This window comes from Sapajus apella, unplaced genomic scaffold, assembly GCF_009761245.1.
Source record: "Sapajus apella isolate SASKATOON/1434 unplaced genomic scaffold, GSC_monkey_1.0 scaffold55, whole genome shotgun sequence".
NCBI lineage: Eukaryota > Metazoa > Chordata > Mammalia > Primates > Cebidae > Sapajus > Sapajus apella.
The window spans coordinates 14,641,047-14,658,054 of NW_022436995.1; the positions used below are offsets into that span (position 1 = coordinate 14,641,047).

At 54.1% G+C, this 17,008-nt stretch overlaps 2 protein-coding genes across 19 annotated transcripts in view; one reads left to right on the forward strand and one right to left on the reverse strand.

Moving 5' to 3' along the window:
* Positions 1-2,655: 2,655 nt before the first annotated feature.
* STOML1 (stomatin like 1) lies at positions 2,656-11,845 on the reverse strand. 7 transcript variants are annotated; one of them, XM_032244788.1, is made up of 7 exons: positions 11,712-11,845; positions 9,998-10,104; positions 8,784-8,933; positions 8,284-8,487; positions 5,042-5,237; positions 4,125-4,337; positions 2,656-3,604 (listed from the first exon to the last, which is right to left on the reverse strand). In XM_032244788.1, the coding sequence occupies exons 3-7, from the start codon at positions 8,910-8,912 to the stop codon at positions 3,411-3,413; spliced, it is 936 nt and encodes a 311-aa protein (XP_032100679.1). In that variant the 5' UTR covers positions 8,913-8,933; positions 9,998-10,104; positions 11,712-11,845; the 3' UTR covers positions 2,656-3,410. The 7 variants fall into 7 exon arrangements, with proteins under 7 accessions (XP_032100679.1, XP_032100678.1, XP_032100675.1 ...); XM_032244787.1 differs by having other exon boundaries at positions 11,706-11,845; XM_032244784.1 differs by having other exon boundaries at positions 5,063-5,237; positions 11,590-11,815.
* Positions 11,846-14,458: 2,613 nt separating this feature from the next.
* The window catches only part of PML (promyelocytic leukemia), a 58,001-nt gene continuing 55,451 nt past the window's right edge, over positions 14,459-17,008 (forward strand). For 9 of the 12 annotated variants that reach the window (XR_004258662.1, XM_032244792.1, XM_032244794.1 and 6 more), the window contains exon 1: positions 14,462-14,729. Coding sequence is in view for 11 of the 12 variants with exons in the window: in XM_032244792.1 (XP_032100683.1) it covers positions 14,595-14,729 (135 nt within the window). In the remaining variant the exon portion in view is untranslated. Of the gene's footprint in view, positions 14,730-17,008 lie in introns of all 12 variants that reach the window. The other 3 variants (XM_032244798.1, XM_032244799.1, XM_032244789.1) reach the window with 2 other exon arrangements.

Sequence of the window (17,008 nt, forward strand, 5' to 3'; positions counted from 1 at the left end):
CCATTTGTATAAAAACAGGAACATCAAAAACCAGGAGGATATATAGGTGGATTTTCTTGCCTATATGTTAAAAAAGCAAAGCAAAACAAAACAAACCTCCTGGAAGAATTATGGGGAAACTAATCACAGGGGGTGGGGAAAGGCATGGGAAATATGTATGGAGGGACAATTTTCATAATATGCTTTCTTATCTTTTTAAATATTCAGCCAATCAAATTTTAAATACTGGCTGGGTACAGTGGCTCACACCTGTAATCCCAGCACTTTGGGAGGCTGTGGTGGGAGGATCCTGTGAGCCTGGGAGTTCGAGATCAGCCTGCACAAGGGAAGACACCCTCATCTCTACAAAAGAGATTTTAAAAATTAGCCGGTTGTGGTGGCACACACCTGTGGTCCCAGCTACTTGGGAAGCTGAGGCAGGAGGATCACTTGAGCTTCAGAGTTCGAGGCTGCAGTGAACTATGATCATGCCACTGCACTCCAGCCTGGGTGATAGAGCAAGACTGTCTCAAAAAAAAAAAATTAAAAATAGTTAAAAATAAGGCCAGACATGATGCCCCACGCATATAATCCCAGCACTTTGGGAAGGCCTAGGCAGGCGGATCACTTGAGGTCAGGAGTTCCAGACCAGCCTGGCCAACATGGTGAAATCCCATCTCTACTAAAAATACAAAAATTAGCCATGTGTGGTGGTGTGTGCCTGTAATCCCAGCTACTCAGGTGCCTGAGGCAGAAAAATTGCTTGAACCCAGGAGGTGGAGGTTGCAGTGAGCTGAGATCCTGCCACTGCACTGCAACCTAGGCGACAGAGTAAGACTCGTCTCAAAAATAAAAAAAAAATACTTTCAAATAACATCAGAATAACACATTATATATTAATATATTAACCAGCATACTATAACTATTACCATTATGCACCAGGTTATCTTGAAAAAAAATAATACATAAGAGTCTAGTCCAGTATAAGGACATATTTGGCACACAGTAATGGTTACTGTTTCTATACATTGCCCCTCAAATGGCCCGCACTCAACCTGTCTTGTACTCCAGGTTCTAGTTCCCTGAAGCCCAGTTGCCTGGCTGCCTCTTCCAGCTGTGTCCTTGCAGCGACTTCCCCTCTGCTGAATGATTTTCCCCATCTTTTCTCATTGTCCACCTAGCTGGTAGCTGGGGTGTGGGTGACATCCCCTCCTCAGGGAAGCCTTCTCTGATTGACACACACCCTCCTCCTCCCTCCTCACACTGACCCTTTAGGTGGCCCTTGTCCTCCCTCCCCTGTGGACTGCAGGGCCTGCTTAGTCCTCCGTAGCCCAGGGGCCATAGCCCGTGGGCCCCATTTCTGGAGTGCTGGCCAAGGATTAATGGCTGGGGCAGGCCTTGCTCTCCACCTACACAGAAAAGTTTCGGTTTCCTCTAAATGTTATGTTGATCTTCCCACGCCCACAATGGAAAGACGTGCTTGGGTTTCCTGTAAGTTGTGATCTTATTTTTCCCGTCTCCCCTTCCCCCCCAGCCCCAACCCAGCTAAGGCGCAATGCCAGCTTTCATTGTGAAGATGCCTGGGGTCTTCTGGGCAGCCCTTCACACAGTGTAATAGCAATGGAAGGAATCCACAGACGAACGCTGATGGGGGAAGCCCCCAGTCCAGCAGGGAGGGCAGACATATATGCAAGGAGCCGGAACACACAACGCAGAATGGGTGCAGAGAGCCGGTCAAGGGCATAGAGGACAGGTACCATTGGGCCTCAAAGGGTGGCTGCAGGGACTGGAAGGCAGGCTTTGGAACGTACAGCCTCAGCTAGAAAGCCCTGGGAGGGCCCGAGAAGCCTCCAAGTGGGCAAAGGGGCAGTGGCAGGTGCAGCAGGCTGGGACTCTAGAAAGGGGCCCTGGAAACCTGAACCTCAATGGCCATGGCAGTGACAGAGGAGTCTGTGCTGGGCTTTGGGGAGGTGCCTCAGGCAAGGTGGAGGACCTCCAGGATGAGGGGCAAGGCAGTGTCTGGCAAAGGCAGGGGCAGAGAGCAAACAAAACAGAGCCAGGCACCCAGGAAGGGGAGAGAGAAGATGTGGTGCCAGAGGACAGGCAGGGGGCTGCCCTTAAGGGAAAGCTCTGACTTTTATGGTTTTGTTTTTCCCAGAAGCCTCTCCAGGGAGTAAGATTCCTTTCTTAGGACTGGAGAAGTCAGACGCCCCCTTCTCTGGGGCCAGGATTTTGGGCTGGAGTACTGGAGCAGAAAGCAGGGCTGGGCTGGGCCTGGGGCCAGGCCTCGATGACTGTTTCCTTCCTGTCATTCAGTGGAGAAGCAGTGACGGAGTGTACCAGGAAGCGCAGCTGGCAGTGGCCCCAACTCGTCTTGAATGGGACATGAGCCCCCCAACCTGACCCTGTGTTTGCAGGACCAGCTGTGGTACACTCATGCCTTCCTTTCCCGGTGAACCTGTACCCCACTACAAAGAGGAATAGAAAACTCCCCACCCAGACCCACTCCTGCTTCCAGGGACTTTGAGACACTCAGGAGGAAGAACTTCGAATATTGTGAGGGTCTGTGTCAGCCACCAGGATGTCGACCCCTGCCTGGGCTGGCAGCAGGGACCTTGTGGACCCTCCTAGGCCACCTCATGCTCCCAGGACCCCTGCTTGGCTTCTTCTCTTCTATACATTGTGAACACCACATTTATTTGTCTGAGGCTTGCAAACCTCTGGTAAGAAGCACAGATCCCAGGGCTCTCCTTCATGCTGCCCTGGGCCCCAGCTCACCAGGCATGCAGGACGGAGCTGGCCTATGAGTCAGACGTCTTTGGGAGCAGTGCCAGGGGAACAGCAGGCCCTGCTCCTTTCTGTGCCCACCCCCACTAGCCTGGGCCTGGACTGCAGCCAGGAAGGTGGGCCGGCCAGGATCCCCAAGTAACTCCACCGCAGTGACCTCTTCTTGGAGACTGCCTTCCCTCCCGTTCCCTTCCCTCTCCAATTCCCCCAGAGCTTAGAGCCTGGGCAACATGCTTGGTCCCTCACACAAGGACCAGACCAGCTGCTGTTGGGCTGTTTCTGTGGGTCCTGCTTCTCCAGTCAGGGAGCCGGCAGGGCAGGGCAGGGCAGGGCGGTCTGGCTCTCCTCCTGGCATCACGCCATGCACCCAACTCAGGGCTGGGCACTCAGCCGGGGACCAGGATGGGCAAAGGCTTGTCCAGAGAACCACTGTAGGGCAGACGTGCAGGGCAGCCGAACTCAGCCTCCCCCAGCCTCCAGCCTCCCTGAGCCTCCAGTTTCTCCCAGCCTCCATCCCTGGGCTCTTGGCTGGGCCTGAAACTTGTTAGGGCCTCAACTCTCTGTGGTCCAGTGAACATCTCCAAGAGGCCCCTGGGACTTGGTGCCAGGCTTGGGACTGGGCTATGGAAAGTCAGCCAAGGCTGCTACTTCAGGGCCCTGAGCACAGCCTCCAGCTTCATGGCCACGGCCAGGTCGCCCTTCACCTTCAGCCGTCCACTCATGTAGGCCCCCAGAGGCCGCAGCTCCCTGCACAGCAGGGCCTGTAGGTCTGCCTCAGCCAACTCCACCACCACATCAGGGATGCCATCGGGCACCCCGTGTCCCACCCTTCCTCGTCCTGTGGGAAAAAAGAAAGCCAAGTGTCAGTAGGGGGACAGGGGAGCATGAAGGAGAGCTATGGGGGGAGGGAGGGGCTGGCGTTTCCCATTGGGAGGAGTGTACTGGTTAAGAGTTCAGGTTCTAATACTCTGAGTTTGCGTCTTATTGGCTGTGCGAACTCCTGGAACCCGTTTCCAAATCTGTGATAATGCTGATCCCTTTAGAGATGCTGAAATTCCTATAACACAGGCTCAGGTGAGAAGCAGGTGAGGTGGTACCTGGCTTAGGGCTGGCAGGCAGCACCTGTAACATGGGCAAGCTTCTTGGTGTTGGAAGCCTGGCTGAGTTGTCCTGCAGATGGCAGGGAGACCAGGACATAGACAGTCACTGCCTGGAAATGGTGTCAGAGCCCCTGCCTGTCATGGGTTCACCCCAAATGATTGGCAGGAGCAGGGGACAGTCTACAGAGCACCATGGGGGTGGGTAACAAACAACCTGGCAACCTGGATGGGAAGGAGGGGCAGGGAGGGCAGCTGCACCTGTAGTGAGGTCCAGGAAGTAGGCGCTCTGGGTGCCGCTGGGCAGGACGACATTGAACTGGTAGCAGGCCCCGACTTGGCTGACCAGGGCCTCAGACAGGAAGGGCTGCAGAGCAGTCAGCAGCCCCTCTGCCACAGGCTGCTTCAGACTGGGCCCGGCACCAGCTCGAGGGGCAGGCGGCTCAACTTCACTCACCATCTCCATGGTGTCTGCTGAGGGTGGCCAACAGGGTTGGGGAAGGAGGCAAAGAGGTGGTCGTCAGGCTGCCAAGGTCAGGACCACTCACTGCTGCTCCACACCTTTTGTGGCAGTTTCCTCTTACGTTCCCTTCAGGCCTCTGTTCAACTTCCTCCTCTGCTAGAAAGGTGGCCCTGAGCTTTCAGTCTAAACCCCAAACCCAGTTTCTAAACTACTCCAGACTCAGATATAAAACTTTTTTTTTTTTTTTGAGATGGAATCTTACTCTGTCACCCAGGCTAGAGTGCAGTGGTGTGATCTTGGCTCACTGCAACCCCCGCTTCCCAGGTTCAAGCAATTCTCCTGCCTCAGACTCCTGAGTAGCTGGGACTACAGGTGACTGCCACCATGCCCAGCTAATTTTTGTATCTTTAGTAGAGACAGGGTTTCACCATCTTGGCCAGACTCATCTCGAACTCCTGACCTTGTGATCCACCTTCCTTGTCCTCCCAAAGTGCTGGGATTACAGGCATGAGCCACCATGCCTGGCATAAAACTCTCCAGGTGCCCTTCTGGTGCTGTCGCCTCCTCCACACTCAGACACCTGGCCTCCTCTCACTGCCTTGGCTGTGGTCAGCGTGAGCTGAACATCTGTGCAGGGTGTGTACTGCACAGAGCTGCTGGGTTAGGGTGCACCAAGCTGCAAAGTACCCCCACCCTCCTCCCCAGGGATCCTCACCTGGCCCTGGGGATGCGGTACCTCCTGCCACTGAGTTCATGCCTCCTCCCAGGAAGTGCAGGGCCAGCTGCTGGAGAGTGCTGTCCAGGTTGGGCCCGGCTGGGCTGTCCTGGGGCGGCTGCAGCACGGCCTCTACTGCCAGCTCCACGCGGTCCACCTCCAGTCCCCAGGCCCTGGTCACATCGTTGATCTCCAGCTGGGGGACAGTGTGGGGAGAAACGTAATTCATTCAACAAACCCTTCCTGAGTACCTCCTTTGGGCAGACTGTGTGGCCGTGCATGGACATGGAGACACCACACCGCCCTTGAGACCTCCCAGCCTAGAACACAGGCAGAGGGCAATGACCACTCAGCTGTGGTAAGTGCCAAGACAGAAGCAAGGCCCATGGTAAGCCCCCAGGAGAGGGGGGTGGTGCCAGCAGGAGGGGGTCCTCAGGTGGAGGAGGACCCTTACAGGCAATAGGAACAGCATGTGCAAAACCGCAGACAAGAAAAGCTGGCATGTTCGTGGAGCTGCGAGGAGGCAGAGTTCCATTTAGCGGGACCCTCGTGTGTTGGCTGGGGGACTGGAGACAGCTGAGGGGTCAGAGGTGGGGTATTCCTGCTTACTTGGATTTATTCTGAGGCAACAAAGAGCCCCAGAGAGAAGTTTGAGCAGGGAGGTGATAGAGCAGACTTGCTTTCAGGCAAGATCCTCCCGGCTGCTGTGGATGCTGGATTGCAGGGGGCGGAGGGGAGGGATGGAGACCAACTAAGACATTGTTTCAAAATACAGCCAAGACATGATGCTGATCTGGTGAGATCCACTGAGGGAGGCACGCCTCTGTCAACTCTACTGAGCCACACCAGGGCACTAGGGAAGCGCGAGCACCAGGCTAGGGGCTGCCTGGATGTGCAATGATATGAGAGGCGGTGGGAGTGGGAGGAGTCAGGCTCCCTAACGGACTAGTGTGGCATTCACTAGAGGACACACAGGGGGTGGGGAGGGATGGCAACTGCTTTTTTTTTTTTTTTAAGCTACTGTAAGCTTGAGGTGGGGCAGTCAACTGTCTAGTAGGCAGCTGGAGAAACGGCCCAGGGTACAGGAGCTTCAGGGCTAGGCCAGGGCATTGTGAGTAAGGAGTGTCCACAGGTAGCAGACAGCCCAGGCAGAAGAGCTCTTCCAGGGAGGTCACAGATGAGAAGGCCAGTGATAAAACCCTGGAAACTAAAGGGCAGGAGAACTAACGGCAGTAACCAGGGGTGACAGGGAAGGAGGCAATGCAGGGGACGCTGGGGGCTGGGGCCTGGGTCCGCCATGTCAAACGCTGCCACCAGGTGACGGAAGGGAAGGGCTGAGAGGTGAGCACTGGGCTGGCATGTGACAGGTCACTGAGATGTTGACCAGTGCTGTCTCGGAGCCCAGGAAAGTCTAGATGAAGGATGTGGGGGCAGGGCTTGGGGGCATGGATGAAAGTATTGCAGAAGAAAAGGGGAGAGAGAGAATGGGAGCTAGAGGGGACTGGGGCAAAGGGAGGGCACATTTCTACACAGACAGGAGAAGTGACAGAGAGAGAGAGTGCATGGAGTGGAGGGAGGGCATCCTGGAAGAGCAGGGGACCCAGAGCACTGTGCAGTGCAGGGATGAGCCTCAGAGAGTGGAGGCAGCCAGGCAAGGAGGCAGGAAAGCAGCACAGAGGCAGGTGGGTTTGCAGGGTGAAACTGGAGGAAGCAGAAAGAGTGCTTATCCTAGGGTCTTTCTCCTGCGCATTAGGAGGCAAGGCCTGCTGCGGAGAGCAACGGGCAGTGGTGGGGGCTGGAGGAGAGCAGTGAAGGCGTGAGGCAGCTGGCCGGGAACACTGGTGGGTAAGGAGTGGGTGACTGGCTAAGGAGGGTGCAGCAGGTGAGAGGTGGGGACTCTGCAGAAGAAAATCAGGCAAAAAGGGGCATGTGAGTAAGTGTATGCCTGAGCCAGGGCCTGAGAGCAGTGTGCTGGACTTCCTGAGGTTCTGTCTCAGCCACAGCCATAGATCTCACTCTACCAGGTGCCCACTCAGTCTGAGAAATGGGCCCTCAATGACTCATCCTGGTGTGGGACTGACTTCCCCAAACTGCCACTCTCATACCAAAGCCATGTGCAACAAGACCGAGACCAACTTTCTCTTCCTAAAGGTGAATTAACACGGGACGTGGTTTGATGAGTAAAAGTTGTTATCCACTTGCTATCTGAGTTGTGTCAGATGAAGCACTGGATTGAGGGGACAGGTGGGATGCAGGCAGGTGATCTGGCTCTGGCTCAGCTCTGCCCTTGACCACAGCTCTCAGAGGCAAGTCAAATTATTTCTCAGCCTTAGTTTCCTCCCTCCAAAATAAAACAGTAATGCAAACTTGCAGCAAAAATATGAAGCTCAGACATGCTGGGCCAGACAAAAGGACTCTGTAAACCATAAACTGCTATGCACATGGGAGCTACTGTTAGGATCTCAGATAGCATTTCCTCAGGGATTTCACTTCGCTGCTTGCAGTGGGCTCTCTAGGACTGGCATGTAGCCCACTCCCCTGCCTGTCCTCTAACCTCAATTCCCCAGGGCAAAGCAGAACCATGAGGAAGGGGAGAAACTCCACCTACATGACCCTGTCGGGACACAGGAGAAAGCACAAGTTGAGTGTGACTGCAGGGGACGTGCCTCTGCATGTGTATTTCTACCCCAACTCATAGCAGAAGAGATTTCAGGCAAACTCCAGTATACACATGGAGAAGAGGCAGGGAAAGATCCAAATGTCCTCATGCGCCTTTGTTCTGTTCCAAACAAGAAAACTCAAATCACAAGAAGGCACATGCTGCATGGTAAGCATGGAATTCCCCAGCAGGTAACCGGGCTGGGAGGATCCCTGCTCCTTCACCCACCTGCCTTCCCCATGAGTCAGGCCCAGAATGGGAGCTGCTGCAGAGGCCAGTATCATCATGGCAGAGCAGCGAAGGATAAAACCTCAGCAGTCAGGGGCAGAGCCCCAAGAATTTCTGCCGGGGCCACTTCCTCTTCTCAGGGACATGTTTGCCCAAGATCACTATGGTCTCTGCCCACCTGCCATTCCTCAACTCATAGCCCCACCCAGACACTGGCTCTTCAAAGGTGGTTACACAGTTGGGACATACAGTAAACTGAGGCACGGGGCAGTCTGACGCTTTGCTCAAAGTGACCCAGCAGGTGGAGCTGGGCTGGTGCCAGTGCCCGAGCTCCGTCTTGTGAGGGGTTGCCTACCAGAAGCTGCTCGCTGATCTTGAGTTTCTCCATCTGGATCTCCCGCAGCGGCCTCTTGAGCAGGGCCTTGGTCATGGCGTTCTGTGCCGTCATGCGTGTGGCTGTATTCAGGTCTTTCACAGTCATCACCGACAGCACTGGGTCCCAGATGCGAAACTGGACATCAGCTCCCACGGACAGCACAGCCCCATCCTTAGAAGCCAGCTGTTGGGGGAGGCCAAGAGAGAGAGACACTCAAGGGGCTGGGGTGCAGGGAGGTCAGGCCCACGAGAGCCAGCTTGACTCGCGTGCTTGGCAGCTAGCTCCTCAAGGGCAAATGGTGTCCCCAAGTATGTAGGATTAGGTGTATGAAGCCAGGATGTCCCCCTCCCCTCCATCAATTTTTGATCTCTTCTTCCCCCTTCTCCCCCAGATGGCGACTCACAGGCCAAGGTCCTGGCACCACAATACATTGTGGACAGGGCCCCGATTCCTGTCAAGGCAGCTGAGAAGCTCCTCACCTTGCAGGGAGGGACGCTGAAGGCTCGAGTTCTCAGATCCACCCTCTGAAAGGAGTCAATGAAGGGCAAGAGCAGCACCATGCCAGGTCCCTGGGGGGTGCGGATCCGGCCCAGGCGGAACACGATCATCCGCTCATAGGTGGGCACGATCTGTCCACGACGGCAAGGGTAAGAGCTGAAAGTGGTCAGCCTAGGCCGGCCAATGTCATCTGCCTAGGTCCCTTCCTCCCTTCTCTCCTCCTCACCTGGGTCACAGTTAGGGATCCCTAGCTCTGTTTTTAGATGAAAGCTCACATTGGCTAAGCGACTTGCTCAAAAATCACGTAGCCCCTAAGTGATATCAGGAAGATTTGAGTGTAGTTCTGAATAACTCCAAAGGCCATGTGTCTTAACCACTGCACTGTATTGACTTGATCCTTAGAGAAACTTTTCATCTCTGTGGTCTGAAGCTAAACCTGACTCATACCAGGAAACTGTCGGTCCTTGGATTATTTAGGAGAAAAGGCTAGGCTGCCCTAATAGCACTCCGGGGCAAAGGACTTTGTCAACTTTAGGTCCCTGGACCTCTTAAAGAAGTAGTGACGTCCAAATTGAGAAATGAAGGCCCAGAGAGAAAAGCAACCTTCCCAGGGTCACACAGCATTTCTTTCTGTAGCAGTTTTAGAACTAGGATCTAGGGCCATTTAAGGACTCCCTTGCAGACCACACCAAACCCAGAGGCTGTCTAGAGAAGGTGACTATTGCCTAGGGCCAAAGAGCAAGGCCTCCTTGGGCCTCCACCTTCCCCACGGCTTTCATGTGTGACGCTGAACTGCAGCTCCACAATTCATCATTTTCCCAGTGCACCACCCCTTGTTGAAAATGAGGCCTGAATTCCTATTACGCATTACCTGCTGGGATAAGTTGGGCGTTTTCATTTCCAATTTAGTCTAACCCAAAGAGAAGATGATCTGGCAAAGACATCTATGTGCACCTTAAAGCCAGTGTCCAGATGCCAGGACTTAGGAATCTGGAACCTGTTTCTACCCACTATTGGCTCCCAGTGTGACTTGAGACAAGCCCCAGCCTTAGTTTCCTCCCCTTAACAATGGGAATGAATGATCCTTGACAAGCCCATTTCACAAAGGGGTAATACTATTTAGGGAAAGGGAGCATCAGTGCCAAAGCTCTTAGTGTGGCCCAACCACCCTGGGGGCTGACCCAGCCAGCCTTACCTTCAGGGCAAACCAGCCGGAAATGGGGAAGGTGACCAGCAGCAGCAAGAACCCCAGGAAACTGATGAGGCCATGACAGAGGCAGGAGGGCCAGCTCTGGGGTGCATCTGCGGTGAGAGCAGAGGTGGTCAACTGGACCTGCCAGAACAGCTGCAAGTAGAATAAACTTGGGCAAATGTCCTCACGCCCACCTTCCCTTCCAGAGGCTCCTTCCTTCTCAGGGTTCTCCATTCGGCTCCTTGTCTAATATCCCCATATCTTTGGGCAGGTGTGAGTTAGGGTCTGTTCCCTCCTCCCATTCATCAACACTCATCTGTCCCAAGTCCAACAACCCTCACAAGGCCTTATTCTCTTGCTAGGCAACAGCCATGCAATCTCAGAATCCAGTCCATGTGATGATGCTCTCCTCACTGGACTGGGGAGGGGTCAATCCTCTTGTTTGATTTATATTGCCTATCCATACCTAGCAAGGAGCCAGGAGCACCTGAGCATCTGTAAACATGCACTGAATCCTGCTGGCAAAACACATTCCTCCTATACCATCAGCCCCAGTTGTGAGTGTATTTTCCAGGAGTTGAAGATGCCTCAGCTTACAGGGATAAAGCATGAATGGCTCATCAACAGGAGCCATAGATGAGATATAAGATTATTTTTTTCAATTCCTCACCCTATTATGATGCCTTAATGACCATTAAAAAAATGCCTATTTCAATTCAAGCAAATTGTTGGGAGGGGGCGGGGCTAGAAAGATGAGGCTTATCCAAGCCAATTGTCCTGGCCCCGGAGAACCAGGAGCAGGGGATGGGAGTGGAGCTGAGACACCTCCAGAATCTGGGATGAAGTTATCTGCTGCTTTCCTTCTCCCAACCCTGGACAGGAAGCAGTCAAGAGCCTCTGCTCCATTCTTCCAGGAAGCCCTACCCTCTGGGCTAAGCCCCAGAGCACTGAGGCTCCACTTGGTGACTGGCTCTGATCCATCAGGCCTCTGAAAAGAGTTCTGAGTAGGGACAGCTGTCAGAACAGGAAGGCCATGGACAGATCAAATCCAAGGTTAGGTGGTCAAGCTGGGCAGCATGGGATCTGGCCTTGGGCCAAAGGAGCCACAGAAGACTTTGAGGACAAGACAGAAGCAGGGCAGATCCAATAGGCAGCTGAGGACCTGTCTTTCTGGCCTGCACATCCAGGAGATGGCTAGTTCCCAGGCTTCTAGAGGTGCACCCTAGGGTGAAAATTCTTCCATTTCTCTGCAGCAGGTGCCTTTAGGGTGCTGGTGGCCTCCTCTACCTAGACCTGTTTCTTGTATGCCAAATAGGAACCTGAAACGTCTTCCCAGGCCTAAAGGGTTGGTAAGAGCCAAGGAGAAACGTGGTGAGGTGAGGTTTTGGAAGATGGGAGCAACGCTGGCTGGCTCTGCGGCCACAGCCCCGTGACCTCAGGGAGGGCGGATGGCGCTAGCACCTGGCGCCCGATCCAGCCCCGTCTCCACATCTTATCCCTTTCTCAGTCTCCCCTCGTAGGGTGCGACGGCGCCGGGCCGGCCGACTCCTCAGAGGCAGAGATTCAGGCCTGGGGGTTGCCGGGCGGCCACTCACCCGCCCCCGTCCCCACGCCGCCCCGCTCCGGGGACAAGCAGCCCTTCTGCGAGCCCAGAAAGCCGAAGCTCGACTGCTGGAAACGGTCAAAATCCCCCAGGGGCAGCGCCCGGTACCCAGACCTCCCGAGCATGGCTCTTGACAGGGGACACGCCCCGCTCCTCCGCTCGGCGCCCGCCCTGACCAGCGGGCCCTAGGCGGCCCCGCCCTGCTGGCTGCTGCTTCCGGCTTCCCCAGCGCAGCCACTGGCGGCGGCGCGGGCGCAGGAGGAGGAGGAGGCCGGCAGGGGCCCGCTCCCGCCGTCGCACGGCGCCCCCTGCGCTGGGAGGACCGAACTGCGGCCGAGGACTAAGGGGTGTGGTCGGCGTTCCCGGGAGCCAGCTGGGGTCATTGCCTCCTTGCCTCTTCTCCTACCCAGCCTTAGAAAACCTGGAGGGGAGCCTGGGCGCGGTGGCTCATGCCTATAATCCATCAGTTTGGGAGACTCAGGCAGGAAGATCGCTTGAGGCCAGGAATTCAGGACCAACCTGAGCAACACAGTGAGATCCTATCTCTACTAAACATTTTTTAAAATTAGCCTGGCGTGGTGGTGCCCTGCCTGTGGTCCCAGCTACTTGGGAGGCTGAGGCAGGAGGATCGCTTGAGCCCAGGAGTTTGAGGCTGCAGTGAGGTATGATGGCACCACTGCACTGCAGCTGGAGCGAGAGAGCAAGATCTCATCACGGTTTTCAGGAAGCGAATCTTCTCCAGGATCAACGACATGCTATATCAATCAGCCTTCTCAGCACTCCTTCTCTCACACTGGAGGCAGGGCATGCCATATCTGGACTTTGGGTTTCTCTGGGACATAATCTGCAAATTATTTGTCCTTGTGAACCCACTACCCAGCAAGCAGGACCTGGTATAGAGTCACTGTGACCAAAGTGGACCAGGAAGGCCTGAACTTTGGCACAAAAAGAAAGAAATTTCACATGCAGACCTGGGAGAGCATGGGAGAGTAAGGAACAAGGGGATAGCACAGAGCTACATGGGGACAGGGGCCCCAGAGCACCACAAAGGTGAGCCCCGCAGTTCTGCGTCCAGAAACATGCAGGCCCCTTGATCTGGGTACCTGGAATTAACTTGCCTCTCCAGGGCTCGAGAAAACCTGAATGCAAATTGTGAATTTACTCTGAGAAGTATTCACTTCCAACAGGACATTGGAGCAGTCTGGGAGCAAGCTATCTTCCAAAGCAAGCAAAGAAATGAATAAAGCTTCCCCAGCCCTGCTTCCTCAGCCAACCGCCTTGGGCTTCTGTAGCCCCATCCTGCCACAGCCCACTTCCAGGTCCCTTGTGCAGATGGTAGCCCACCATATTTGGCTTTAATGGACTGGTTCTCTAAAGGCCTGGGAGTACTGACCAGGCTGGAGGGAAGGGCAGGCTCCTGAGGCCTCTTAGAGTCCCTAAGAAGTTGGGTCTCCCCCCCCAGCCCCTGCCCTCCACCCTACAAACCATAAGCTTTGCAAGAGCCAGGCCCTATTACCATCCTTTCTAGTCCATTTCTAAGGTGGAGCAGAGCACAGAATGAGTACACAGGGGCCAGCACAGTGGTTGCGATGGTTTCAGTTTGAGGCCAGGGGCACTGGCCCAGTGAGGTCACCTGGAGCTCTGCTCTTTTCGCCTTACCAGCTGGGAGTCTGGCATGTTTTTCCATTGGTCAAGACCTAGCTGGCTCTCCCTTTGCCCTCTTCATACCTGCTCTCCAGCTCTCCCCTCCCTCTTGCCCCCACCACCTCAGATCCACCAGCCTTTCCAGCTGTCACTCAAGGCATCACCCTGCTCCCTGACCTCCAGTCACTGGCTTCCCAGGGTCTTTGGCTCAAGTCCCTCCTCTGCATCCCACAGCCACCGTCCACAGGCCACTTGCCCCTAGGTTGTCAGAATGACTGTCCCAGCATGCACAGCTGATTGTGTTATTCCCTGGTTCCAAATCCCTCACCAACTTCCCATCACTCACGGACCTGGTCCAATCTCCTTAGCTAGGATCTTGTCTCAGCACACTCCTTGGGCATCATTTCTCATGAATTCTCTCTTAAATCTGAAAATGACCAAAACTAGTTCCCAAACAGGCGTTTGTGTTTCAAACTTCCATGCCTTTTGCAAGAGCTATCCTGTTTCTGTTTATTTTTCTTTTCTTTCTTTCTTTCTTTCTTTTTTTTTTTTTGAGATAGAGTCTCACTCTGTTGCCCATCCTGGAGTGCAGTGATGCTATCTCAGTTTACTGCAACCTCCACCTCCTGGGCTCCAGCGATTCTCCTGCCTCAGCTTCCCGAGTAGCTGGGACTACAGGCATGTGCCACCACACTCCACTAATTTTTTATTTTTAGTAGAGACGGGGTTTCTCCATGTTGGCGAGGCTGGTCTCGAACTCCTGACCTCAGGTGATCCGCCTGCCTCAGCCTCCCAAAGTGCTGAGATTACAGGCGTGAGCCACCGCACCCGGCCTATCCTTTCTGTTTCAAGTGTCCCGTGTACCCCACCACCTACAACCCTGAATCCCTGGGGAATTCCCACTGCTTTTTCAGGTCCCAGTTGACGGCTCTCCTTTCCAGAATGTCTCCGTTTGCAGGCTTGCTCTTCCATTACATCTAGGGCTCTTTGAAAGCAGGGGCCGCGCGTGACTCAGCTCTGTGCGCCCAGATCCCAGCAGGAGGTGGCAAGAGGCAGTGCCAGTGTGAACTGATGAATGGATCAAAGCCGTGGGCGAGGCTGCGGTGGGTCTGCTGCTCCCGAGCCTCTCCCCTCTTCCCGCTCTGGGCGTGTCTTTAAAACCCACAGCCTGCCTCTCAGCCCCTAGAACCGCCCCCAGCTTCAGTCTCACTTCCTCTCCAGAGGCGGGCCCTGAACTGGCACCTCCCCTTTCGGACCGCTCTAGGGGCTCTGCCATCTGGCTGACGTCTCCCTTTCAGCTTCTTCTCCCGCCCTCCAAGATCTAAACCGAGAATCGAAACTAAGCTGGGGTCCATGCAGCAGGAGCCCGCACCCGCCCGATCTCCGGGGCCCCAGCAGGACCCCGCCCGGCCCCACGCGCCCACCATGCCTCCCCCCGACACCCCCTCTGAAGGCCGCCAGCCCAGCCCCAGCCACAGCCCTGCAGAGGTACTATTGGGTTAGGGAATGATGGGGTTAGGCTTTGTTGGTTTGCTGTGATGGGGAGAGGGCGGAAGAGAGAGGTTCTAACGAAGGACTTGGTCAAGTACCCTGGAGAGTGACGCAAAGCAGGAAGACCAGACACAGGGGTCCTGACCCTCTCGGCTGGGGCAGGGAAGGGAGGATAGGATAGAGTAGAAAAGGGGACCTGGAGGAGTTGGGGGGGGTCTCGCTGGGTTGCGGTTCTCCACTGAGCAGTTGGGCAAGAAGGATCTGTGGCCTCCGGGACTGGGCCCTCCCGCACACCCTGGAGCCCTGCCTCGACCCTGCTGCCTCAGATGCCGGACCACGGATTAGGGAGGATGGAGGTAGCCCTGTTGCGCAGGTCTGGAGCCAGGGGCATGTCCCATCGCAGCAAAACTAAAACCGACTTCGCAGATCCGAGGGGAGACACTGTGGCCCACACTGAAGAGGTATCTTTGCCAAGGCCTCCCAGCTCACCTGCTTTCTGCTTACGGAAGCCTCCCGAACCCTTCTCTTGCCAGGCCTTTCCTGCCCACCCCCACCCCCACCCCCACCCCCTAAAGAACTACTTGGGTTTCTCGCTCTGCTGCCTTCCGGGCCCTTTCGCTCCCCTTCATGAAAGCACAGAGGAAACCGTATTACAGTAACTTAGCATTATTACAACTGAGAATAATATTACTTAACAATACTAGCTAACATTTATGAGCACTTCGCATGTGCCAGGTACTTTATTAAGCACTTTGAGTTTGTTTTTTTGTTTGTTTGTTTTTGTTTTTTGAGACGGAGTCCCTCACTGTAGCCAGGGCTGGAGTGCAATGGGACGATCTCTGCCCACCACAACCTCCGCCTCCTGGGTTCAAGCAATTCTCCTGCCTCAGCCTCCCAAGTAGCTGGGATTACAGGCGCGCACCACCACACCCGGCTAATTTTTTGTATTTTTAGTAGAGAGGGGGTTTCACTATATTGGCCAGACTGGTCTTGAACTCCTGACTTCGTGATCTGCCCCCCTTGGCCTCCCAAGGTGCTGGGATGACATGTGTGAGCCACCACACCGGGCTGTTTTTGTATTTTAAAAATTGTGGTAAAATATACCTAATGCATAAGTTTCTGTATACCATTTCTGAGTGTACAGTTCAGTGGCTATAAGTAGATTTACAATATTGTGTAACCATCACCACCGTCTATTTCCAGAGCTTTTTCATTACTCCAGAAACTCTGTACCCTTTAAACCATAGGGGAGGGAAAAATGGCTTCCCTCCACCCTTCTAGTTTCCTTGGCTGGGCTGTGAATTAAATGGTCATAAAATAGATTAACAAGGGAAAACCGATATTTAATTACATATGTATACACAGGAGTCTCAAAAAGTAGGAGACTCAAAGATGGGTCAGATGATTGAAGCCTATATAATATCCTGAGCAGGCCGGGCGCGGTGGCTCGAGCCTGTAATCCCAGCACTTTGGGAGGCCGAGGTGGGTGGATCACGAGGTCAAGAGATCGAGACCATCCTGGTCAACACGGTGAAACCCCGTGTCTACTAAAAATACAAAAAATTAGCTGGGCATGGTGACACGTGCCTGTAATCCCAGCTACTCAGGAGGCTGAGGCAGGAGAATTGCCTGAACCCAGGAGGCGGAGGTTGCGGTGAGCCGAGATCGCGCCATTGCACTCCAGCCTGGGTAACAAGAGCGAAACTCCGTCCCAAAAAAAAAAAAAATATCCTGAGCTACAGAAACATGAGGAGCTTGGAGCTTCTGGTGATGACATAGTTATGGGAGGGTGAGGGGAGGGGCTGTTTGGTGAATAGAGGTTGTCTTGTTATGCAGATAAAAAGTTCTTAGATTTGCTGCCTTCCTCCCCATCACCTATATCTGGCATTTCTCCCCATGCTATCTCTCCCCAACTCCCCACCCCCTGCTGTTCCTCCCCTATTCCCCCCCACCGCAGACCCCAGTATGTGATGATCCCCTCCCTGTAATCACACTGCCATGTGTGTTCCTATGCAACAATCTTGCATGTTCTTCATATGTTCCCCAAACCTAAAATAAAATTAAAAAAAAAAAAGTTCTTAGACAATAAAAGGTGTCTGGAGCAACTCTCTTCTAAGATAGATCATTTTACTAATGTAGATTTTAAGATGTAAATGTCTTTCTTTTTTACAAAAGGAAAGCTTTTCAGAGGTATTCTTGCATCAGCAATTTCCTCAGAATAACCAGCTTAAAATATGCCAACGAAGTATATTTCAGGGGTGGCATATCCTGGCCTC